Here is a 27498-nt window from a genome sequence, read left to right as displayed (position 1 = left end):
TTTTGCCACGTTTTCGGCATCGTGTAGCTCCGAAACTATGTGTCCTGGAGAAAAGTGCAAAAGGACACACTTGGAAAATAACTTTTGGAAAATCCAGGCTTGACTGTGTTCATGATGAACAAAAGACAATAAGCGATCAGCAACACCAGGCACGTACGCAAGAATCTATTTCAGAAAAAGTCCAAGTTTTTTGGCGGGTACAAATTCAATATGAAGGTACATTATATTAAGATTTGTAAGTCACCCCTAAAATTAGACTAAATTTACAGGAAAGTCGGGTTTCCGAGGGGGTCTTGCCCCCAGGAATTACCCCTCCGTTCGTCTCTGAGCAACACAATCAGCACATTCATAAATATGGAGACATTATGAAACCTTTCATTGATGTTGTTTATTTTCTGTGCAAACAAGAACAAGCTTTTCGGGGTCATAATGAGAGTATACATTCTTCAAATAGAGGAAATTACGCACAACTGCTAATATGTTCATTATGACTGAAAATATTCAACATGCATTGCTAAAACAAAATTGACGAAAATGCCAAATATAATATCATTACTTCTGTAACTGTTTCGGCAATGTAATATTGCCTTTATAAAGCACGTTATGGAAACTAAATTAGATGATTATGGATTAGCTGGTGTCAGGAACTGTTAAATATTTTTAGAATTTAGAGAAAAGAGACTAGCAAATTTCATACGATTCATACGTGAGCAAAGTCATACTGGTAAAAAATAAAGTGTTATCGGTTCAAACCTAGGTAATCAAGGTTATCTAATGTGTAATTACTATATGCAGCAATTAGTACATTAAGGAAGGTTTTCTTCTCTTAGTTTCAAGAGAAAAACTTGAATCTTTCACCGGTGTGACATCTCTCACGAGTCGCATCTGATACCATTGCTTACCCAAAGTAAAATTTCAGTACACGCCACTGGTAACAACATAATATTTAATCTTTTTTTTTTTTTTTTTTTTTGAAGAACCAGCATGTCACGAATGAATACAGAAAGTTTACTTATTTTAAACACAAGATGTTTCTGAGCTATTTCGTTGTTAAGCGGTTAGCACACCCGCTTTTGGCGTGGAAGAACCAGGTTCGAATCCCAACGGGAGCTCATGTGGTTCGGATTATCTGTTAATCAGTAGGTTTACGTTTCATATAGCCTCGCCCATTTAAAAAAGGATAATATTATAAAAATATTACCCTTTTTCTTAAGTTTAACATTTCAATGTTATGTCCTTTATGCTAAAACAGACAGATGATTCATAAAAGTGAGTGATCATGAAATTAATTTCTTGTGTTCTCCTATCGAAGAGACTCGAACCCGGGACGTACCCACTAAAGGCGCACGCTTTAGCCACTAGAATAAGGGGAAGCACAAGATAGCTATGTTATAAGCAAACAATATGATATCATATAAACTAAAAAAAAAAAAAAACAAAACAAAATAGAAATATCTTTTCAGTGCACTTGGGAACAAAATTACGTAATTTAGAAACCATTTCTGATAAATATTTTATTATAGCAAAGTTAAGAAAATTATGGTTACTTATTTTATTGTAAAATTGTCAACGTACTGTATCTGGAACCATAAATGAATAAATAAATAGAAACAAATTTTATTAGAAAAGTTTTATGCTATTTCGCAGGTTCAAAAATAAATAGTTCGATAATAAGCTAGGAGGTATAGTACCTCAGTAGTAGAATGCTCACCTCCCTGGTGCGAGAGACCCTGGTTTGATCCCAGGCTAGGCGAGGTTGTGCTGGACAACGTTGTGTACGTTTTCTCACGGTTTTTTCATTTCAACCCACATGTTCATTCCACCAATTGCTCAATAAGCATTCACTTTCATTAATCCCTCCTTTAGCCCGAAGAGTGTAATCGTGGGATGTAAAACTAGATATTTCGTTTCATTTCGATACAGCTGTATCTTATATTGAAGCATTTACACCAGTATTATTGCCACTTATTGTGTAGAAATTGAAAAGTACTTATATTTGTAGTGATTATGAAAATAAGTAACGCAATCGATAAATATATTCCGGTTTATATTCGGAAAAGCACGTGTGATAGTAAAACATGCAGGAAGTCCGCAGGAAAAAGAAAATTAGCATGGGTAAACAAACTGAGGTAAGTATCCTGAAGTACTATGTCTGCCATCTAGTGGTTCATTCTGCAACCAAGTTTGAGGTCTGCTTTGGATGAGGTGATATCTAGCGACGATAGGAGAAACTACAAACTGTTGTTATTCCCTCCCCGCTCACCCCGTATTCCTGGTTCGAGGTTTAGATCTTTTCTGGGGCAATGGAGGGGAAAGAGAGTGAGTGTCCGGACTCCGAGGCGAACAGCAACAACCGAGCAGCGTGGAGCTGAGTGGCGTGTTCCTGTGTGTTGTGTGGTGGTGTGGTGGGGGATGGGCGGTGCAGTGTGGTGAGGAACAGCATGCAACAGCAGCAGCAACAGCAGGCACCCGCCAAGACCTTCAATGGCGGCCGATTCGACTTCGATGACGGCGGGACTTACTGTGGCGGCTGGGAAGACGGTAAGGCCCACGGCCATGGCGTCTGCACTGGGCCCAAGGGTCAGGGTGAATACTCGGGCTCTTGGCATTTTGGCTTCGAAGTTTCCGGCGTCTACACTTGGCCCAGGTGAGCAAGAGTTCGATGACCTCTCATGCCATGACCTGACCCCATGTTCCAACCCTTTTGACGCAGTCGATGTTGCGCGCCAACCCTTTACGCAAACCCTCCACGTGAGTCTTTGTAAAGTCTAGTAGAAGTTTCACTTTCAATAAACTTTCTTAGAGGGAAAACAATACAAACTCAAGTGTATTTTTTTCGTAAATTTTAAATGTCCATTATTTCCTGAACGTTTAAATAACTCGGCGTTCCAAATGTCACGGTCGAAACTCAACATCTAAGTAGTCACTACGTTGAAAACAAATACATTTCCTCCAACGAGTCCCATAGACAATCGTGGTGCATGCCCAATGCATGTCGTCGCTTGAAGTAAACTATTGCTCAGGGGATACAAAGTCACGTTTATTGGAACGATTATACGAAGGATATATGCTTGTACAGGAACGATTAATATTTATTGTTCATATATTTTTTTTATCGTACTACATGTTTGAACATAATTGCTTTACCCCTTATGGTTAATGAGAAACTAAAAGGAATTATTTCTATCAAGAAAATAGGTTACGAGATCGGTTTAGGAATGGAATTCTAGTAGTGAGTGTCCCGTTTATACCGTTTCGCGGAGGAATTAGCGAGAGAAAAGCGAGAAATAGAGGCAATGTTTATGATCGATATCAATGGACACGTGCCACCCTCCCCCGATGAGACCATATGACACTTGTTATGATTATGTGAGTATGCGGTTGCCCTTCTGTAGATGAAGGTATGAGGGCAGGAGGGATCAGGCTGTCGCTTTAATTAGCAAGGGGAGACCGAGCGACCAGTGAAAATAGCCGTGAGCTGAGCTCAGCCTGGAAATAGGAAGGACCTGTTTAGTCCCAGCCTGACCCAGACAAAACCGTGCTCCTCTCGAGAACAAAATATTTCGGAGTCTCTGTGTCCAGAATGGATAGACGATAAATCACAAGTGAACGCAAGTGGCATCTACATTTCATCGGTGTTTCTTTTTTAAATTTAATTTCTGCACTGCTCTCCATTAATTTTCTCTTACGTGAAAAAAAATACATAAAAACATTTGTTTATTAATTTTCTAAAGTAAAATTTGAGACTCGTAAGAAAAACAATAAGTACTAATAATTATCTCTGAAACTCTTATTGTCCTAACAAAAAAATCCTAAAATTTCTTGGAATTCATTATATTAACGAAGGAAATTAGATAATATTATTAAATTAATAGTTGCAATCAAAATAGCTTTTATATTACAATCAAATCTGATGGGAAATTTTAAATACTAGAGGGAACATGGATATTGAATAAAAACTCCCATGAGAAAGAAATCTTTCTTTATTTTGTACTTATTGGTTGCTGCTTGTTAATGTAATTACAAGATATTTTTGTATCCATTTCATTGAAACATTGCCAGTGTATATAATAATGGAATATTCATTTGTAGGAAAAGATTGATTTTTACATTAAAACACCAATTTAATTCTTTCTTACTATAGTATATATACATTTTTTAAACCTAGAGAAGTATTAAAAAATGTACGAACTTGATTAAACTTTAAGTCAAATCAAAATTATGCGTTACGTAATAATACATGTAGTTGTTCTTTAAAAATAAAAAAAAAATGAACAAATTTTACTAAACAACACAATAAATTACTATCTAGGATGATAAAGTGTTTAAATTAGAACAGTTTAACTCGTTTACTTTCCATAAAATGTATTGCGATATCGCATTCCCTTTTATGAATAACAAAACACGTTGTATTACGGGAATATAATAAAGCAGACTCTTTTTCTTGGTCATTTAAGGACAGAAATTGCACTAAGTTGCAATTAATTGTGGTTGTATTAGTTTTGTTTTGTTTTGTACCGTATTATATATGCCGAGAGACATCTTAATTATCTAAGTAGTTCTTAATATGCATATTTTAAAAATACTGTGTTTTATTTGAAACATTTAAATTACGAGAAAAATACACATGAAACGTCAAATAGAATAGATTGTAAATCAAAATGTTTATATATTCCATTTTTTGACATTTATTGAAGCTATCACATTTATTTTCCTAATGTGAGGCCTTCCTCTGACTTACCGCTTTAAAATCTGAAACTCTGAAATAATCTTAAGTGGGTAAAAAAAATATCGTCTTATTTTTCTCTTAATTAAAGTATTAAACATATAAACAAAAGGAAATAAACAGTAGCGAGGTTCCTTGTGACTGCGAGACCTTATTTCGATTGTTACTGCTGAAAATATATGCTAATCACACGCTTAAGTGAATACCAGGATTATAACTTAACTAAGACCTGAATTAGTTTCTTTCATTTTTTTAATACCACAGAAAGTAAAATCAAAAAGAAGACCAGGAATGAACCAGAATCCTCTTACGCCTGGAACTCACATTTCTTTTAGCAAAAACTCCAAATTTTAACATTATAATTTAGAATGATTTCGGCTATTCAGGTGTTTTTGTGATATTTGTTGTTTGAAGACTGTAATACTATCGGAACATAAGACTGCAAACAATATATACAATAACAAATACCTTTGACTATAAAATTCTAGTTTGTAATACATTTGCAATCTAATTGCAGAATCTGCCACAAACATTTCCAATGTCTCGGTTTACTTACTTTAAAAGCAATCGATTTCAATTGCGTGCATGGCCCGCGTATAGCTGCAGTCTATTCACCTGTTGCACTGCGTCGGAATCACTAAATGTTATGGACTGAGAAAAAACACACATAAAGAGTAAGCAAAATGTATTTAAAAATCGAAGAATATAACTTAAACCATTTTGTGTGATTAAACTTTCAAAATGCCTATTAATCGTGGAAATGCAAGATACACAGTCCGCCAGATCCTATGTTGGTAGCTCTGTTATGTTGGCATGAATATATATATAATTCCCAGACTTACTTCTAAAGCAAATCAAACTGATCGTTATATACGTGCCTCTTCAACTTTTTGTGCACCTTATATGTTCGTTGTATGTCAGAAGTATTCTCTTATGCTTAACAAAGTTAAATGGTCTTTACTTGATCAGATTTCATTAAAATGTAACGTTATGTATTGGTTAACAACATAAAGTACACAAAAGTAACAAAATGTTTTGTATTATTGGGATAATAATGTTCTATTTGGAACAAAGTTTCATTCGCACAAGATGACGTTCCTCGGTGTTCACGGTATCCGAGGAAAGGGAAGGAAAGAAGCGACCTGGGACCTGTATATTAAGTACCATAGCAGCATTTGCCTGATGTGAATGAGGAAGACCTCACACAGGATGTCCGGCCGACCAGAAAAAGTTTTACACTTTTTCGACAGAATGTCCCCACTAGAAATCAAACCCGGGACCGCTCGCTCTACAGGCGAGAGCATTAGCGACTACGTCACGCGGGGCCACTCATATTTACTCGAATAATGATTTAAAGAACGAAAATTCGAACAATGTAAGAAAAAAATATATTCGAATGATCTTTTGAATAATAGGCTACTATTTTCAATTAGTATTATATTGAAATATTTTCTTTATATGATAATCACTATTATAGAAAACCAACAGTATTTATTTTGAGAAGACCTCATAGGAATCAGATATAATAGTTATGCCAATAAAACTGACCTTGGTGTATGGAGCCCATGGTTCCATCCCAGTCCCCTCCAAGTGGGCTTTGTGATGGAGAAACACCATGTGCGTGGGTCTTCTCGGAGCTCCCTGTTTCCTCTCACTTTCTTCATTCCACCATTATCATTCATCTCATCATAACCGTCTCCCTTAGCCTATAATCGTGGGACATTACACTCAAAAAAGGGTAAAAAAAAAAAAACTTTTCGTTACATTAACATAAGCTAAAATAATTCAATTTAATAAATTCCTTTTAGTGAAAAGAAAACTAGTGGCACAGAAAGAAATTAGTTTCGAAGTTAGCTTCTTCCAAGGCACTTGCGTAAGTTACAAGAATAAATAAATAAATAAATAAATAAAAATAAATTTTAAAAATGGATCTGAAGTCTTTTCGTTAATAATAGTTAATCAAAGCATATTTGCTGCAAAATATTATAATAAAGACATATTCAAGATGATGAAATAAGTAACCTGTAGACGTTTACCGTTTATTTTATTTATTTATTTATTTGCTTATTTATTTCTGAAAATAAATAAAAATAAAATTAAATATATAAATAATAAATAAATAAATAAATAAATAAATAATATATAATAATAAATAAATATAAATAAAAATAAAAGTGATCATTTTTGTGATCCCACCACTGGAAAACGACTGAATCGTTTGAATGAATTTTGGAATACTTAGTTCATATCTCAAACCGGGTTTTTATTTTGCCAGTTGAATTAAAATTCGTATCCTAACGGGAAGCGGGGATGGTTAAAAAATAATGCTAAAAATAGTATATTTCACGAACTTCTAATATTAGAGAGAGATGTAACTTTTTATATAAACTCCTTAATAGAAACAAGTGCACGCATGCCCCAATGCTTTCGAAATTATGTTTCTAAAGGGGGAAGGAATTAAAGTGGCCATTCGAAAGAAGGAAAGGGGTTTAAACTTTTTCGCAAACAATAACGGTTACATAATCTGAAATGCATTTTTGAACATAAATAGCACACATGTCATTTTAATTGAAACACACGTAGTTAAAGGGGAAAGGGAAAGGGAGATTTCAAGTAAGCCTTTCAAACATTTTTCCATAGGGCTCTTCTTCCTGTACGAAGAAGGGCATTTCAGCTAGTCTTTGAATTTGAACTAAATCTTTATAAAGCTTTTAAAGAAAAATCTTCCAAAATTTGAAATGAAATTTCGCTTTAACGTTCCAAGATTATGCACCGAGGCTACGGGAGACAATGATGATGTTAATGAATGAAGTGGAAAGAACGGAGATGAGAGGAAACGAGAGAATCCTGAGAAAATTCAATAGTCAGTGTTTGTGTGTCCACCAGAAAGCCCACTTAGCATGAACTGGGATCGAGCCAGGAATAACACGCAACAGAGGTGAGCGCTCTACCACTAAACCACCACGGACCCCTCCAAAATTTGAAGAAAAGAAAGAAACCTATTAATTATTTTAACACTTATTGGTATATATGTCTCTATTCCAACTTTCTCCATGATAATCTCTTAAATACTGTTCAGTCCCAAACGAAGGATGCTATTTCTTTAGTTCCGCAAATAATAATAATTTATTTTGAAAAATGGTTCACTTTTATTCTTTCATTACTTTCATATTTGAATTAAGGCTACTAAACTGTTTGATATTTTAAAATTATAATACATTTAGAGATATAAGGTTTCTTGCCAGGAGGCATAAACTGAGATAATGCGACAAGTTTGAGTTGTGCCTTATGCTGTTATGTTAGACCGAGGTTATGAAGATCAGATTTACTACTAATATGGGCTCCAAACTGCGTCCTGGGATTGAATTCGGTCCAGTTGGCGAGTGCATAGACTATCGCGCAATATCAACCCTTAACAGTATAGACTGCTTCTCACCAATGTCTAGCCTCCAAGACACGTGGGTTACGGGACAACGTCACTAGTCTGGGCGAGATCATGTAACAAAATCGATTCCAAATGAAAATGTTTGGGAGGCATATTTTTCATTACAAATAGTACAATCAAACTGAAGAATGGTAAATTTGGAGGGAAGAATTGTAATTTAGGAGGATGAATGATAAATTTGGGGGTAAGAATGGTAAATTTGGGGACTAAGGATGTTAAATTTGTGGGTTATGCATGAACTCTTAGGAGACATGGACATTCCTGTTTAGCAGTTAACATCTGTTTAATTGATATCTATTACTTAAAGTGGGATCCAAACAGCAACTCGAATTTACATCCTAGACAAATGCCTTCACTGAGAATCGAACCCGAGACAACGCGAGCAGAAGGACTATGCGTTACTCAATTAACCATAAAGAGGAGTGTGTGTGTGTGGGGGGGGGGAGGTGTCTGTTCCTTACACACAAATCTAACAATTTACAACTTGGATAGGTTAATTAGCTCAACATGCTACTGTATTTTTTGTGAATTTTTTTGTCTTTTACTAAAACTACTACTTCCAGAAATTAAATTGAGGCTAGAAAAAATATTTATAAATATTTGATATGGTCGAATATTTTCCTTCTAACTGTAAAACTACAGTATTTCAATTACTAAGAAAAAAGATATTTTTGTAATAGATTGCTCAACGTTAGTAGTTTCCCCAGCAGAAATTCTCGCCTGTTGGGTGGGCAACCAACATATACTGTAGAGTTTGGCGGAATTGCATATCTTCATTATTTTGTGCACCAATCGTATTGGAACAATCGCAGTTGAGTTGATTTTGAGTTTAACGTCCCATTCAGCAGCGAGGTTATATGAGACGTGGACCTACTGATTAACGTGGAATCCGAACCACATGAGCTCCCGCCAGGAGGAACAATCATAGTGTGCAGCACTGTGCAATACTGTAAAATCACTGTAAAGTTATTACGACTACATATTCATTAAACTATTTAAAATAACTTTTAAAATCAAACCATTTAAGTATTTTTAACATCTCAATCAATTCATTAATTAAACTTCAAAAAACATTTTATCTAATCTGTATATTGCCAAACAAATATTTGTAAAATCGTTATACTTATTTCATCATTCTGTTAAAACAACAAACAATAAACTACTGTTCCTTAAACCATCACGCCACATTTCTTTACATTACACAAGCCTACCAGGTTATATAGCTGAAAACGTCATTGTCCTCTCCTATCAAAATTGTTAAAGCATACTTCTCTAGGTAAATTGTGTTGTGTAATAAAAGCATTCACCATCCAAATATCATCAATATGCTAAATTACAACAATCTATTCATTGCCTCTGGAAAATTTAACAGAATATAAAATCCAATCGTCAAGTTCAGCATTAGTTCCATTGGATCCACGCCAGAAAATTACACAATAATTTCAAATAGTCATCTCATCTATTAAAACAACTACGGCATCATAAAAAAATGCTCATTTCCTATTCTAATAGTAAAATCTCTTATTCCCTCCCCTCTTTTACCTTCCACCCAATGTAGTTGCTATTTTATCATTTTAAAATTATTAAATTGCTTTTATGCATTAAAATATAACTTTACATAATATTAGTTGCATGTAACTTGTCAGTTCTCGTTCCCATTTACATCCCATTGTTTAAATAATTTATTATATTTCACAAATAATCCATAAGTCAATTTTTAAACTAATTAGACTTACATTCCACACCTGCACAATAGTAACATATTTTGGTCTACCTGACTCCGAATTTCCCACTCAATATTTTGATTGAATGAGAATAAATTTACTCAGGTATCGTTTAACAATTTTGAACACACAAATTCAAACGAAAACAACAAAAAACTTATAATTAATGTTTTTTCAGTGGTCTATGAAACTGTACCGAGAAATGATTTTTACTTCATAGATGTCAGGCTCGGAGCAATCTTATTAGGGTTGAAGTCACTAGTTTAGCGTTCATTTTTAAGGTTTATTGGTATAATACTAGCACGCCAAAAAATCAAGAGCTGAAATGTATTACCAGATTCTATAAAAGCCTGGTTTTAAGCCTTTTAGAATATTATCTGATATACTTATGCGGTTAACATATCTGATATACTTATGCGGTCCTAAAAGGAGAAATTATGTGGTTCGGATTCCACGTTAATCAGTAGGTCCACGTCTCATATAGCCTCGCTGCTGAACGGGACGTTAAACTCAAAATCAACTCAACTCAACTAAAAGGAGAAATGAAATAATTATTCTTCCAGTAGTAGAAGCTATGTTTTCACTTACGATAAATCATTAAAGGTCAGTTTTTTTTTCTTTACGTAGAATATGAAACACATAATACAGAGTGGAAATAAGTTTTTAAGTGAAGATTAGATGTTTTTTCAAATTGTTCTGGCTTGAATTGGAATTTAGCACCCTCTTTCAGTACGAACACATATAAGACACGGATTTATAATTTAACATAAGATCTGAACCACACGAGCTCCCACCGCAAATCGAAACCGGATGTGCCGCGTCAAAGACGTGTATGCTAACCGTATTGCCACAAGGGATACTATATCTTTTCAACTTAATTATTATTCAAACTTCAATAACAATTAGAATGACTGATGTTCTTTTATGCGGTTAGTTTATAAACTTTGTCTCAAGATACTTCGAGTCGAGGGCCTGCATTTATATTAAGCTTTTAGGAATAACATCTACATTTTGAAGGGGCCACTTGGCTTAGTGGTAGACTGCTTACCTCTGGTGCATAGACTAACTGAAGTGAACAACATTGTGTTCATGAATTTTCTCGGAGTTCTCCCGTTTCCTCTTACTTTTTCATTCCACCAATTCATCCATTGCTATTCACTTGCTTTAATCATCGTCTCCCTTAGCCTAAAGGACATAATTGTGAGACATTAAACTAAAAGATTTCATTATTTCATTTTATAAATTTTGAAGAAAAAAATAGTAATATACGTATTACAACTATAGCAACAGAAACTCTGGAATCAGTTTAACTCGATGTATGTTTTTGGTACAGAAAATCTTATTATTATTTACATAACAAGATTGAAAAAAAAATTTTTTTTAACATAGTGATGTCTTTCATGGACTGTTATTACTGTCCAAATAACAATAGATACTTTCAATTACTGATGAAGACCCAGTTACCTTACCACAAAAGGTCATTATCTTGAAAAGTAAATCTAAACGAACAAGAGTATAGTAATTACTTAAGTGTTAGGTAGCAAAATTACTTAAGTCGGATATAAAGAGCCATGTTTCAGTTATTTTTACAAATATTATTCAGTAAATTTCTTGTTGTGTTAAGAAAGTAACTTTATCAGTGAACTTATCGAAAGTAGAAAGCAGAGAGAAAATTGTGCAAGCAAAGAATGATGTAACTTGGGTTTTTCGTTTTAAAAGATGTGTTTGGTGCATTACCTTTGGTTGTGGAACGCGGGGCTTTCTATTTGCGGGTGAAGTAGTAAGATGGGCAAAGAGCCAATCGTTCGTCTGTGCCAGCTGCTTCGAACGAAATGCACTCTCCGGGAGGGAACACTTTGCTCAGCAAGAATGCCTCGACTTCAGCTTTGTGTCTGCTGTGCTACAAGAAGACGTTCCCCACCCTTTGCTGTGTGCAGAATAAATCGGTATTGGCACAGCACATTGCATCCAGGAGCAAAATTTTTGCGAATATAAGTTTGAAAAATAGCCATGTTTGCTTTATATATGAAGGAAAAAAACTTCTTATTAGAACGGAAAATGAAAAGAAAAATAGTAGAATCTATGGTGGGAAACACGTAACGTTGTTTATGTGATGGTTATCAACCATGTGCCGTGAAGATCTGTAATGTTGCGTACGATAAGCATACATTTCATCGTTTCAACTTTGAAAGCAAATTAGTAACAATGTCAATTTAATGTTTTATTTCTGGAAGAAGGAAGAAAATAAATTACTACCAATCCCTGGAGAAATTGTTTAAAATCATCAGAATGAGCTATCACTGCATTTTGAGTCTCCTAATTTTTAATTAAAAGTACTTTATGATTAAGATATCAGTCATATTGGCACTGCTGGAAAATAAGCTGTTTTATGGTCATGCTGTTGACACTAAGTAAATTAATATTTCTTTCCAAGAATTGAATGTTTTAAGTCAGTTTGTTCCTAATTCGTTTTACAACGTGCGAGAAGTTAATTTAACTTGCAGAGAAAAATTGAAGACTCTTAATTTTAAAGGTTTTACTTTCTTTACTACTAGCTGTTATGCCCGTTCTTCGCACGGGCCAGATAAAATATCTATGTAAACAAACCGAACAACGAAAGAACAATTAAGAAACATTTCTAATATTGGATCTATTTTATGTAAGCAAGCACTAAAGTTATGCATAGATAAGTTTGAGATTAGGTCTGGCATAACTAAAGAACTAAAGTCTGGCCATTTGACCAAGTCAATTTCTGCTCGCAAGTGCAGATAAACTATACGATTGCAGAACAAAATAATATGAATAACGTCAAACAAAACCTAACAAAATAACTATTAACCAAAGAAACAAAAGATAAATCCCGTTATGGGCATGCTTAAAGAAAATAATTTTCCCCTTGGCCGATGTAGGCTGAATTTGAATGTAAACACTATCAGGAGTGTCACTATACATCTGAGCGACTCTGCTAAATATGGATTCGACACAAATATTGGTAATCTTCTACTACATTTACATGTCCCGGTAAACGTACCCCTGAGATCCCCTTGGTTCGAATTTTGAAAAAAAAAATCTCCTCTGGGTCCCAGCCGATACCGCGAAAGCTATGAATGTGGTATTAATATCTCTCATTTTCTACTACTTTTACATATCCCGGTAAACGTCCTCTGAGACCCCTGGTTCCAATTTTGTAAAAACAACGCCTCTGGCCCCCATCCGACGGGGATTGTATTTGGAAGTCAACGCCTGTAGGAGTATCACCATTCATCTCAGCGACCCCGAAAACTATGGATTTAACACTAATGTTGGTCATTTACGATTATTTTTACATGTATTGGTACCTCCCCCCAAGTGATCCCCGCATAGTACACGGCTGAATTTGAAACTTGGCTCTAATGGAAGTGTAACCATTGGTCTCAATGACCGCGAAAACTATGGATTTGACACTAATATCGGCTATTTTGGATTATTTTTACATGTCTCGAGCCCCTTCTATTATGGTCCCCGTTCCTTAGCTGATGGGGCTAAATTTGAAAGTAAGGGCGATCAAGAGTTTCACCATTGAGCTTAGCGACCCCGGAAACTATGGATTTCACACTAATATCGGTCATGTTCCATTATTTTTACATGTTTCCGTAACACCCTCCCGGAGGTGACCTCTGACCCTCATACAATAGTGGCTGAATTTTAGTCATCGCTAATGAAAGTATCACCATTAATCTCAACGACCGCGAAAACTATGGATTTCACACCAATCTCGGTCATTTTCGATTATTATTATTATTATTTTTTACATGTTTTGGTATCCTCCCTCCGGTGACCCCTGACCCGCAGCCGAATGGGATGAATTTAAAAGTTAATGCGATCGGAATTTCACTATTTATCTCAGCGACCGCGAAAACAATGGATTTCACACTATTGGTAATTTTCTACTACTTTTACATGTCCCGGTAAACGCCCCCCCCCTGAGACACCCCTGGTTCGATTAAAAAAACGCTTAGTCTTGGTCTGGGGCCTTGACCAAGGTACCCGTGACCAGAATTTGGTACTCTCGGTCCAGTCGTCTGATCCTCAGGCTGCATACAGATACACAGACAGACAGACACACATACAAAAACAAACTCTTCATTTTATTTATTTTAGATAGTCTTTCTATATAAAATATTTACTATAGTCTATGCATAGAATGTTTTGAATTTTCAAAAAGTTGCATTTATGCATCGCCGTCAAGGATCTGGCTTAATAGTAGGGGCACGGTGACTCAGTGGTAGAACGCTTACTTCTCGTGTGTGAGGTCCCTGGTTTGATCTCCGGCCAAGTAAGTTTGTATTGGACAACATCGTGTCCGTGGATTTTCTAGGGGTATTTCCGTTTCCTCCCACATTCTCATTACACCAATTGTTCCATTATCATTCACTTGCCTAAAGAGCGTAATCATGGGCCGTTAAACTAAAACGAATTAAAAATTTCATTGAAATGATCATTAAACTCCAACCAACTAATCACCAGTCACAATTAACTAACACTATAAAATACTATTAACACTACTAACACTAGTAATAAACAAATAACTAAATTATATAAGAGTATGCAATTTAGTTTTTGCTATATGATCCAAACATTAAATTTATTTTATTTATGTTTGCGTACTTTTAGGATATAATGTAAAACCGATTAATTATTACGAATTAGCAAATGCCTTCGCGTGTTATTGAGGGCAATATTTTTCGTTCTTTCTTTCGTACCTTTCATGTAAAAGTGTTCTAAACTCGAACTTTGGCAGGAAGTTCAAACGTCCTATATACAGACATCTTTCTTCCATTCTAGGTTAAAAAAAAACCGCTGGAACATGTTTTTAGTTATTTTCAATGAAAAGTCCAAATACCAAATCAATTTCTCTAACCTTAAGGGATTCCGAATTATTGAGTTCTTATTATGATAACTGGAACTCTCATTACCCTTCTTTCATGTCGAACTTCCTAAACTCTTTCCTTAGCGGTACTTTACGTCACAAATACTATGTACTGTCCAACTTTCAAGTTCTGCTGCATTTTGGCCTAGGCATTTATCAATCAATCAGAACTTCTTTCTACATATACAGATCAGTAATAGCAAATATTTAAATTACAAAAATTAAATATAAAAATTGAAACAAACTATATTTCTAAATAAATATATGTTTTACCTTAGTTTGAGATTAAATTTGTTTTTGTAATGTAGGAATAGAATACACATTAAAATGTTTAGAATTTTATCTTGATTCCGGCTATGTTTAATCCAAGCTGTATTTCCTTCAAACATTGCTTATCATTAAGGCTCGGATTTATATGACGTCATATTTTTTATCCTGGCATATTTATATGTATCCAATTAAATATAAACACATTTCTGACTCTTGTGAACACGAAAATAGGTTTTTCATTGGTCATTAAATGCATATTTGAACAATTACTTTAACTATGGTTATATCTGGTCCCAAAGTAATATAAAAGCATATTTCTGGAATATTTTATGCAAATTTCACTTATATTGCACAAAAAATATTTGTCAGTATTGACAACGAAGTTATTTAAAACATTCTTTTAAATCTTTGAAATATTTGGCCTTCTTTAATAAGATTTCAAGGAATCAGTGTGAGGGGCTAAATTGGCTCATCTGGCGTATATCAAATCTTTTTGAAAGGGGAAATCGTTACTTTAGCCTTTGTCTGTCTATTTTTCCTCCTCCCCTGCAGTCTTTTTCGTTCTCTATTTGTGTAAAATATTCCCATTCACATCCGGGGTGACTATATACACTGGAAATGCAGTGGTGCCCCCCCTTATATCTATGACGCACCCCCCCCAATTGTCTATCCGTAGGTGTTCTTCCATGAAAAAATCTTCTTTTCGATTAATTTTACCCCCCCTCATCAAACATATTTATATAGATTTTAACCCCCCCAAATATTTCAATGACGCAGTTTGCGTCATAGCCTCCCCTTGTGGGCACCCCTGGGAAATGAAAGTAGTATAACGAAAATACTGGTGACCCCACATTCAGAATGATCGGAGATATATTCTCAGTAGTGATGAGCGCAAGAGTCTAGATCTTGCAGTATTTGCAAGAGTCTTGCATGCAAGACCAAGACCAAGACCATACCTGCAAGACCAAAACCAAGACCAAGACTCATGCGCAAGAGTCTTGCACAAGTACCGGTACTACTTGAACTAAAAAGGGGGGAAAAGTCATTACATCTTTTACTTGAATTTCTTGGCTTCAGTAAAAATGCATCTGGAGTGATGTGTTCCCAGTAGTTTATGCAATCCATGTGAGTCGATCTGCCTCTGTAGCATATAGGTACAGTATGTCATTTTTTGAATTGGTTGTTCGCGTTTTCTGTAGATATTACTCGTTTTCAAGCCACACAGGATCATCTTGCGCCGTGTGAGCTTTTTTGGTGGACAAACACCGTGTGCGTAGGTTTTCTCGCTGTTTTAAGTTTCCTCCAACTTTCTTCATTACGCTATTTCAGTCATTTCTCATCATCACTCCCTCCCTTAGCCTTGGTGCATAATAGTGGGACGTTAAACTAGTTACTTCATTTAATTTCGAAGCATGTTAGTGGTGTTCTTCCAAAAATAAAGAGAAATGTAGTATTGAACATCGGTAATTGTGTACACACAGATGCCGACTACATGGGTATGGCCTTGGCTCCGAGACTCAAGCATCCGTTGGAAATGTTTAATGTGAGCTCATAAAATTAATATCGAAATAACATTTTCATGACATTGACAAAAACTTGCATGTGCATTTGACCGCAAGTTTGATTTCATGGACGCATGCTTATACGTTGAATAATTGTTTATCAATAAGACTTTTAGCTTCCTTAGGTATACGGCACATCGAAGATTGAGTGATATAACATACTACAACAATAAATCTATATTATAAAATTGAAAATGACTATGTTTGTGACTCCTAATCTTTCGAACTACCCGACCGATCGAAAATGATCGATATTAGAATGGAATCTATAGTTTTGGGGGTGGCTGAGATAAACAGTGACACTTCCGATGCTGTTTAAATCCAAATTCAGTCCCTTAGTTTGGTGGAGGGATATATATATGATCGAAAATGACGAATGTTAGTGTCGAATCCATAGTTTCCGGGGTTGCTAAGGTGAACAGTGATACTTCCGATCCCATTTAAATGTAAAACTGGAATAAAAGGGAAAGTCGTCGTTGCCATAGAAACTACCGTTTCTTAATTTTGAACATACTAGATTCGATTGAAACGAGAAAACTTTTTATCGGACTTCTAAAGAGAATGAAATCAAATAACTAAATACATGACCGTGTTTATTACATCTAGGATTCCCAGTCACGACCCCCTTTTCAGTTTTATTAAAAAAAAATAGAAGAAGAAGATGAAGAAAGGAAAAGGAAAATAGAAGAGGAAAGAGGTAAAGTAAGAAGGTAATAAAGAGGAAACTGTTACTGAATATTTTGAAAAAATATGGTAAAGAAAAGTGAATAATTATCGAATTCCAATAGCTATTGGGTTAATATTTGGTATTAAGGTGATCAAGGGTAGACACATGTTAACCCATACATCCCCGATCTAGATCCATTTAACCCTAACTACCAAATTATCCCGATCTAGATCTGAGATAGATGAGAAAGTTTAATTCTACAGTTTATTCAATATTTCCACTAATATCCAATATTTGAAAAATAAACGACGAAGTTGATGGCATGTTAGAATCGACCACAAAGAAAAAAAAAAAAATCAGAGTATTACATATTCGTAGAAGATTTTGACTCTCACAGTTCTCCCATGCTGATCATTCGTTCAGGCTACTTCAGTCCTTTTTACTTCCTTCATAGAGCCAACTTAAGTTAGTATTAACATTCAATGAGTTTAATTGAGAACTACCATTAATTATAATAAATCACACATATATGTCGAAATAATGGATGCACTTAATACTAAACCTACATTTCACTCACACACACATTCATACAGGACAATGTATACTTCGGGTTGTATTTAGTTAAATTAAACTAACCTAACTACATTACTATATACATTTATTACATTTCAATAAAAGAAAAATTAGTTGGACATAACAGGGAAAAAATTTAATACATGGAAAGAATGTTTCATTAACATGCATAGAAATTCGCTAATTTTATCAAGACCAAATAACACATTTCTCTTCCTATATATATATTAAAAGTTGAATTACATAAAAGAGAATTTGACAAAAAAAAAAAAATGAAAGACAAAAATAAAAAAATTCAAAGATCAATACATTTAGGATTCAATGTAATGAATCTATATATATATATCGTTGCGGAAAAGAAAGAAAAAAAAATATAATCGGTTAATCATCCTTAAAAAAAAAAACACTTTAGTAACATTTTATTAGGTCTCTGTCCCAAGAGGAGACATTTCGACGATTTTATGAGTCTTTGTTCTCACATCGATAATAGCTCCCCCTTTTTTTTTTTTCTTTTCAACTCTCTTTATGCACTGTGGTTTGTGTCCGTGAGAGTATTCAATTGTTTTTGTCTTAACTGTAGACAACTAATTGCTTCATATCACATATATGTATATCTATATTTCTCATTTCGTCACTCGACGCACTTTATCTAAAATTTCAAAGTTTGTCAATATTAAGGAAAACTTATCAAATCCAGTCACAGATATTGGGAACATATTTCCATATTCCAGTATTCGCATTAACTTATTAAACAGATTTTAGTTCGTTGAATTTAAGATCACTAAATTTTTCCCTAGTATAGATCTTGTAGTCAAAAATTCTAGATACTGAATAGTTTGGTGTCCGATCGTAGGGGAAGGATTTGTTCCATGTTTTACTGATGGAAAAAGTCGTTGGAGGGGCGCACTGTTTCGTAGGTTGCTAATTTCACTCGCAAAGTAAATTTGGGTAAGGATTAGGGTTATTCTTATTTATCTTACGACCCGCTACTTGTTTATTCACATGCAGTATTTAACATTATATTCCACTTTAATAGTTACAGAAATTAATAACAACTCAACAAAAAGTAATTTATGACAATTTACGCGGTAACACTATATGTCACAAATAGTTGGTAACGGTCGGGTGTCAAAAACCTATGGCAACCTAAACAAAACCAGGGTAAATACCGAGCCCATTACATACAGACTTATATATATATATATATTCATATTATTCAATACAATAAATTTCACTTTAATATCCATCGTAGTATTTTGTCGACGTTTAAATTCTACATAACCGTTCATATTCGACAAGTATTCATATTTTATAAATGTTTATATTTTATTGGCTCAAAGACAAAACAAAAACCCTGACTATCAAAATTCACCTTTTTCCTTCATAAGGTTGCAACATTATATTTTATATGTATAAACCCGATAATCAATAATCATTTTCAATTTACTAAAGATCCGCGTATATGAAAAAAAAAAAAAAAATGTTGGTGTTATTTAATAAGTTGACATAAGAAGTGGAAAATGCAACAAATAGAGCAGGCACGTAACTTTTAAAACTATGTAAGTACATATATAGATGTATATACAACAAAAAAAAAATCAAGGTTATTCGAAACTAGTGGGCCCAAACTATTAATACATACACACTATATGACCAATCAATAGAAATAAAAACCCGAAATCAGTAATCCATTTGATATAAGTTGTATGATCAATGAATAACAAAGGTCTCTAGGAATCTAAAAGCATAGTGTACCTTCCCGTCAATTTCTCCCGTGGTGGATTGAATATCGCGGAAATGGTCCCGAGATGTGCTGCAATACCTCCACGAATTGCATCCCTCGATGTCTCAGTTAGTACATACGATCGAAATAAGTGATATGGAATATTGTACATTTTCATGAGTTTCAGAAATCGGGGGGGGGGGGCAAGGTTGAAAAATTAAAAAAAAAAAATCTCGAAGTAATGAAGACAGAGAGAGATAGAGAAGAAGGAAGACGAAGAATAGTGGCGCCAAAGACTTAAGTGAGAAATAACTAACGCTACAAAGACAAAAGTCGAATTTCTATCTCGACAAATCCATAGCCAAAATATTCTTAACATGCCAAAAGGGTGGTCTACTCAAATACGTAGACTCAAGGAACGCCCTGCTGCCAAGGATGCAAGTTCTGTGTCCATCAGATCCCAATCCCACAAGAGTTTGGTTGTAAGATTGAAATCCGATCCCCGTATCCGGCCCAAACCAGCAGGTTCCCGGAAATCGTCCGGAAGGTTAGAGAAGGCGCTAATTTAGAATTTCAAGAAAAAAAAAAAATCATCCGACCTCTTGGAAACTAGAAGATTCCAGAATAGTAAGGAAATTAGGGTAATAGCTAAGGTATCCCTAATTAGTGATTTGCCAGAATTAAAAAAAAATTAAATAAATAAACTGAATTTTGGATCGGTGATTTCAATAACCAAAACATCACCGATGGCTACCCAGCGCAGACATGCCACCGTCTGGGACGTCGTTAATTTCCCTCATCTAATTAAGCTAAGAAAAGACATGAAAAATACTTAAGGGGACTAGGGGTCGACGTCCGGGTACGCTAATGACACGAATATTAATTTAGTAGCAGTTAATTTAATCGGATAGTCCGAACTGAGTTATATGAACACTGCACAATAAATAAATAAGGTAAGCGACAAAAAAAAAATCTCTGAGAGGCAATGAATGTTAAAGGTATAAAGGACCGAAACCTGTACTTTTCGATGATCACAGAATATAGCAGTTGGTTTTCTTAATTATCATTTCTGTCGACCTTTAGAAGTAATTCCCATATGATACTACTCTATCTATTGAAAGGCTTAAGATCTGGGGCTGTTATTATGAGGTACATAAATGCAAAGTGACACACAATTCCCAACTATAATTTACTATCCAAGTAGCAAACTCGGTTGGATGAATGCACCGGTGTAGAAGTCTAAACGCGAGAGATATTTTTTTTTTCTCTTCGTAAACACATTCGTATTTTCACTATATAAAATTCACTAGGCCTATCCATTTAACTATAGGGGTCATCATCTCGTTCACATTATATATTATATTATTAACATTTCATTACATTCATTCATTATATACTAATTTTCGCACGAAATAATATTTTATAAACACCCTATTTCGTACATTTTCACGCAGGCCATACACATATTTACATTACGCAGTAATAAATATATATATATATAACTATCACAATCTATCACGCTCAAACCACCACACGATCACATTCATCGAACCACGTACTCTTTATTTCGAAGCACCCAAATTGTATTTACTTTGCAGGTTTAAAAAAAAAATCATACATGTATTTACGGAAAGTTAAATTGTCAACGATTAATCTATTTCTGATTTGTTGATAAAACTGAAGCAACAATGGAATTTTCTACAGCCACGGGAGAGAAAAAGAATTTAATACTACATTTTTAAACAAACAGTAACAGCATATGGGTTTTACTTCTATTAAGAAAATAGGTGTTCTTTATTTCCGCGGATTATTCATTTACTATTGGACCTAGCAAACTGAAATTTTCAGTACAGTAAGATCTCATGCTATCTTATAGGAAGGTATACTCATCCGAACCGAAAACCATGTCCACGGGATGTAATTTGAGAATAAATGGCCAAAATCAAACAATCTAGATCACTAAGTTATGCGATGTCGTATTGTCAACAAACAATTGAGTACCGAAACCGGACGCTGTGGCGCTGTAGTGGAGGCATAATTTACCGTGTACTGAAATGTATACTTGTACTCATTAATCAGAAATTTAATATTTACTCTGGTTTATTTATGTTAGAAAAATGGTACTAAATTAAAGCATATTTATACACTGTCCAAATCGAAAATTCACACACTCACACAAAACTACTAACTACATACACCACTGTTAGTACTATACATAAAGACAACTAACTAAACTAAACATGCACCATTTAGTTACATGCATGTTGACAAAATAAATACTCCCTTCCGATATATACCGTCGGCTCTATTTAATTTAGAGGGGGCAAAATGAGAAAGGTAAACACTAGGTCCAATTGACCTGACCAATTGTTTACATAATGACTACCAAAAGTTGATGCCCGGGGGGCACCTTAACGAGGTTTATGGAGGGACCCTTCCCCTGAAAGGGGAAAAGGCCCTAAAACGAACAATAACTAACCCATTCCCCCGCTAGAACCGGTTCAATTTAGAAAAGGGGATAGGAGCCCTTTTGAACTAACTTAAGCTGCCATTATGATTATTTACAGTACTATTCAACCTACTACATACATGCAATTACGAAATAAATAATAGAAAGTCACATTTACTTAATACACGAACAACATGCACTAACAGGTCGTAATTTCCCTAATCCCTACTTGAGTTTAAAATAAAAAAAAGTAAAGTCACTCTTTCACTGTTGTCTATTCTCGATAGGCAGCAAACATGGCTTCCTAGTAAACAGAAATCCGGAAGTCAGATATTTTCCCCTGGTTTTCAGTTCTTTGAACAAAAATATGGATTTCCTGGCTCCTGATTAATCACACGACGTTTATCTATGCAATTAAGTTAATGTTACCTGGATTTTCCTTAACATGTCAGCTTCTTCCCATCAAAATGTGTCAATCAACGTCACAAGCTACGCCTCTCATCAGCGTCTTCGATTATTCTGATAACATTGCGCCGAAAAAGCCAGAGGTAAGAGAATTCCTCCAATCAGAATGAAAACTTTAGCCGCGGAAATTACAAAGCAAATAGAAATTTGGCAAATCCAGATATAACCGGATCTGAAAGTGACTATGGACTAGTGAGAGGGGGTGAGGGAAAGATTAGGTACCTGGCCAAAATCTACATTGGTCTGAAATTAAGGAAATTTATATCCAATAACGGAACTATGTTCCGGTATGACGTCAGAATGGTAAACCTTGAAACTTTTCAACTTATATATCAGAAAATGGGATTTACACTTAATCAAAATGTAAATAAATATATTATACAGTGGGAATATGGTTACTAACAAAACCTTTGGGTTTATTATATTTAATTCGAAGTAAAGAGAGTAAGTAAATTGTGTAACTAAACCGAAATTGAATTAAAAAAAAAAATTGCTAGGTACAGGGTGCGTAAAAAAAAATTGCCATTACTTTCAACTGTAATGGTATATTACAGTTTTCCCCGGCCCATTAACAAAATTTTGTTAGAATAACAAAATTTTGCTAATTGGGAATACTAACTACTGATGCTTGTTAAATTAACACACTCATTCATCTCATTCAAACATTACCAGTCACACTAGGACAGTATATTATATCTACTTGGGGTATTGCGCGAGTAATTCATTACGTTTATCTTCTGTACAATTGAAAATCTTTAAATTTCGGAAATTGTGAGTTCCGATACTTTCACCTTTGAGATTATGCAAAACAGCGCAGTTTTTTTTTTTTTTTTTCAGTAGTGTTCACATAGCAATAGAACGGACAGAAGTTATAACTGAGAAATCGACAGATACAATTCGTAAGGCTTCAGCCGTCGACTAGTATATCTGATGACATTAGGATGCAGTTTCCCGACGATCACTTCCATTCAATATTGTTCTAGACTCACCGTTACCACGCGCTTGCGAATGGATTGAATTCTGGGGTCGATTTACATTATTGTTACTATTATTGTTATTATTATTGCCCTGACTATTTCCGTTCTCCCTTCTTCCGTACGTCCTGTTAAAATTCCTCCTGGTGTTATCGCCCCTATCCGGGTTCGATGCCATGTTGGTACGGTCATAGGGACGATAACTCCGGCGATTGTTGAACATGGGCCGATTCCTAAATAGTCGCCGGCCATTATTGTTGTTTTCTGAGCCATACCCACTAGGATAACGAGATCCAGCTTGGGTATAACTCAGGAAATCTGTCTGGCAACTTGCCGTTACCTTCGTCTTCATCGGTTTTAGAATTTTTGCCTGTCGGGCGAAGTATCGTTTTGGTGGACCACCAACTTCCTTGCCGCACAAGGCAGCTAAACGTGAGGTGACTTCTCGCACCGTTTGGCACAAGTGGGACGCTATGGCCCGGGACTCATCGGGTGGAAGAGCGTTAACTATAATATCTACAAGTTCAGCCTGAGAGGGATGTTCAGCTATCTGATAATATAGTTCGATAATTTTCCAAGCATAGTCCAAGAGGGACCCATACTTGGAGCGATCATACCGGAGTGATTGTAAGTTTCTCTTTTGGAGCCGTTCGATGTGCTCATTACAATATTCTTCTTTAAAAAGAATCAAAAAATCACTAAACGTCCGGATTTGGTATTTAACCGAAGCAAACCATGCGCCCGAAGCGGCGATCAAACATTTTTCAACTATCTGCAGGCGTTCCCCATCAGTAAGTTTATACATGTCTAAATATTGCTGCAGTCTCCGCAGGAAAACTCGAGGTAACCCGTTAGTAATGTTCCCATCGAAAGTGGGAAAACGTTCGATATCCCGGAGGGAAACTTTAGAGCTCATACTATACGGGGCAGGAAAATAATCCAGTGGAATCAACGCGTTATCCTGAGCAGTTGGGGTTGTCACCGGATTTGCCACCGACGGAGTGGTCACTGAACTGAACGCTCCCATATGACCAAGAGAGGTTTTGTAATTTGTGTTGACCATGTAAGGTTCAAACTTAGGACCCACCACGGTAGTAACCGACGGTCCGGCACATCTCCTTTCCCCTCCTGGCAGCACGCTGTACGATTGTACCATTCCAAAGGTAGAGTGAGCATTTACGCTAGTGACTGTTGTAGTCACAACACTCGACTGCATCGGTACATCAAAATTACTCAACCATGATTTCGAGGTTGGCTGATGCGGGGGGCAATACATTGCTGTGTCCCGTGCATCAGGCAACACTTGACTCTTACCCGGGAGGACGTTACTTCTTTCTGGGAGAATTTTCCCTGGAGAATCGCCATCAGGAAAAGGATAGGAGATATCAGACTTGGCGATTTGCAATTTAGTAATATTCCCCTTAATACTGTCTACTTCGGTTTGAATTCGACTAATTCTTTGGTCAACCGACTCTAGTTTAGATTCTATTGATAGGTCGGATATTACAACATTCAATCTACTTATTTCAGCCTGCTGCTGTTCAACTTTTTGTTCGATGTCACCAAATATTTTGTTTGTACTCTCAAACCTTATATCTATTTCGTTGAATTTCTCATTTGTTTCGTCTCTGAGCTGCTCGGTGGACTGTTGGGCCCGGTATCTAACCTGCTCCAGTTCAGTAGATGTTTGATCTTTCAATTTGCTCATCGAAGAAGCAAAGTCCAAACAGATCTGGTCAATTTTATTGTTTAATACCTCGAATCGAGCGTCGGTCTCTCGTTTCGAGGTATCAAACTTCTCATTTATTTCACGTCTCATTTCTGCATTCTCACGCCTCATTTCTGTATTATTTTGTTCCATGTTAGTGAATCTTTCATTCATATTAGAAAATTTTTCATGCATCATTTCCATCATCTGGCGAATTAATACAGACGCGTCAGACCCTCCAGATGACATTCCTTCCTTCGGGTTTGCCGTCTGATCCCGAGAATCACTTTGATTTCCACTCTTTTCCTCATCGTCGAGGTCAGATATCTCCGCTGGAGATATTTGGCCTCGGTCCTTTTCACAGTCCTCACAATATTTTTCTATTTCGCCGGTTTGAACTTTTTCTGCATTTTCAGCAGTATCGTCCAAATTGGAACAAGCAAAGTGGATCCATTTTAGTCCACAACCGGTACATCTTATAAGTCTCCGCGGGGCGCGAGATCTTTTCTCTTTTTCGTTTAATATGCATTGAGTGCACGTGACATCACACTCGTCCTGTGACACAACAACCTTTTTTGTTGCCATAGTTTTGAGACACTTTACACTTTACAAAAGACAAGATATATATATCAGAAATACACATATACTATAAAATACTTATTCGCTATCCAGACAAGTATTATTCATAAATTAAAGGACTCCCATTCTCTTTCCTTCCTTGAAACCCTTCTAGCGTTTAGTTCTATTTTAGAAAAATTTTGACACTCCTTCTCTTTTTCCCCCTTAGAAAAGGAAACAAAAATGACAAAGTAGCCAACGACTCTACTTGTTTCACTATAAATTTCTCGTATTAATTTCAATGTTGTAATCAATTCAACATGCCTTCAACCTCACTCTTTAACATTCTTAAAAGATTTCAAATCTATCGGTCGCCATTTAAACGGAGATCCGTTGCCATGGGAACAAGCGTTGCCATGACAACCATTCTTGTCGCGGTTCACCAATTCAAACTGATTGGCATGATAACTGGTATTATTCAATTAGCATTTTCAGATCCGTTACCACAGTAAACATGCGTTACCATGGCAACAATCCTGTCACGGTCGCCATTCTAAAACTGGAATAAAAGGGAAAGTCGTCGTTGCCATAGAAACTACCGTTTCTTAATTTTGAACATACTAGATTCGATTGAAACGAGAAAACTTTTTATCGGACTTCTAAAGAGAATGAAATCAAATAACTAAATACATGACCGTGTTTATTACATCTAGGATTCCCAGTCACGACCCCCTTTTCAGTTTTATTAAAAAAAAATAGAAGAAGAAGATGAAGAAAGGAAAAGGAAAATAGAAGAGGAAAGAGGTAAAGTAAGAAGGTAATAAAGAGGAAACTGTTACTGAATATTTTGAAAAAATATGGTAAAGAAAAGTGAATAATTATCGAATTCCAATAGCTATTGGGTTAATATTTGGTATTAAGGTGATCAAGGGTAGACACATGTTAACCCATACATCCCCGATCTAGATCCATTTAACCCTAACTACCAAATTATCCCGATCTAGATCTGAGATAGATGAGAAAGTTTAATTCTACAGTTTATTCAATATTTCCACTAATATCCAATATTTGAAAAATAAACGACGAAGTTGATGGCATGTTAGAATCGACCACAAAGAAAAAAAAAAAATCAGAGTATTACATATTCGTAGAAGATTTTGACTCTCACAGTTCTCCCATGCTGATCATTCGTTCAGGCTACTTCAGTCCTTTTTACTTCCTTCATAGAGCCAACTTAAGTTAGTATTAACATTCAATGAGTTTAATTGAGAACTACCATTAATTATAATAAATCACACATATATGTCGAAATAATGGATGCACTTAATACTAAACCTACATTTCACTCACACACACATTCATACAGGACAATGTATACTTCGGGTTGTATTTAGTTAAATTAAACTAACCTAACTACATTACTATATACATTTATTACATTTCAATAAAAGAAAAATTAGTTGGACATAACAGGGAAAAAATTTAATACATGGAAAGAATGTTTCATTAACATGCATAGAAATTCGCTAATTTTATCAAGACCAAATAACACATTTCTCTTCCTATATATATATTAAAAGTTGAATTACATAAAAGAGAATTTGACAAAAAAAAAAAAATGAAAGACAAAAATAAAAAAATTCAAAGATCAATACATTTAGGATTCAATGTAATGAATCTATATATATATATCGTTGCGGAAAAGAAAGAAAAAAAAATATAATCGGTTAATCATCCTTAAAAAA

The 27498-nt window shown here is 35.2% G+C and overlaps 1 protein-coding gene across 1 annotated transcript in view; it reads left to right on the top strand.

The window, feature by feature from the left end:
* The first annotated feature begins 2282 nt into the window (after positions 1–2282).
* The window catches only part of jp (junctophilin), a 506547-nt gene continuing 481331 nt past the window's right edge, over positions 2283–27498 (top strand). The window contains exon 1 of the mRNA XM_081743641.1: positions 2283–2647. Within this exon, the coding sequence (XP_081599767.1) occupies positions 2442–2647 (206 nt within the window). The 5' untranslated portion in view covers positions 2283–2441. The remainder of the gene's footprint in view (positions 2648–27498) is intronic.

This window comes from Thermobia domestica, chromosome 2, assembly GCF_964235325.1.
Source record: "Thermobia domestica chromosome 2, izTheDome1.hap1.1, whole genome shotgun sequence".
In the NCBI taxonomy this organism is placed as follows: Eukaryota; Metazoa; Arthropoda; class Insecta; order Zygentoma; family Lepismatidae; genus Thermobia; species Thermobia domestica.
The sequence above is the reverse complement of the archived record's forward strand: the minus strand, read 5'-3'. Positions and strand labels throughout refer to the sequence as shown.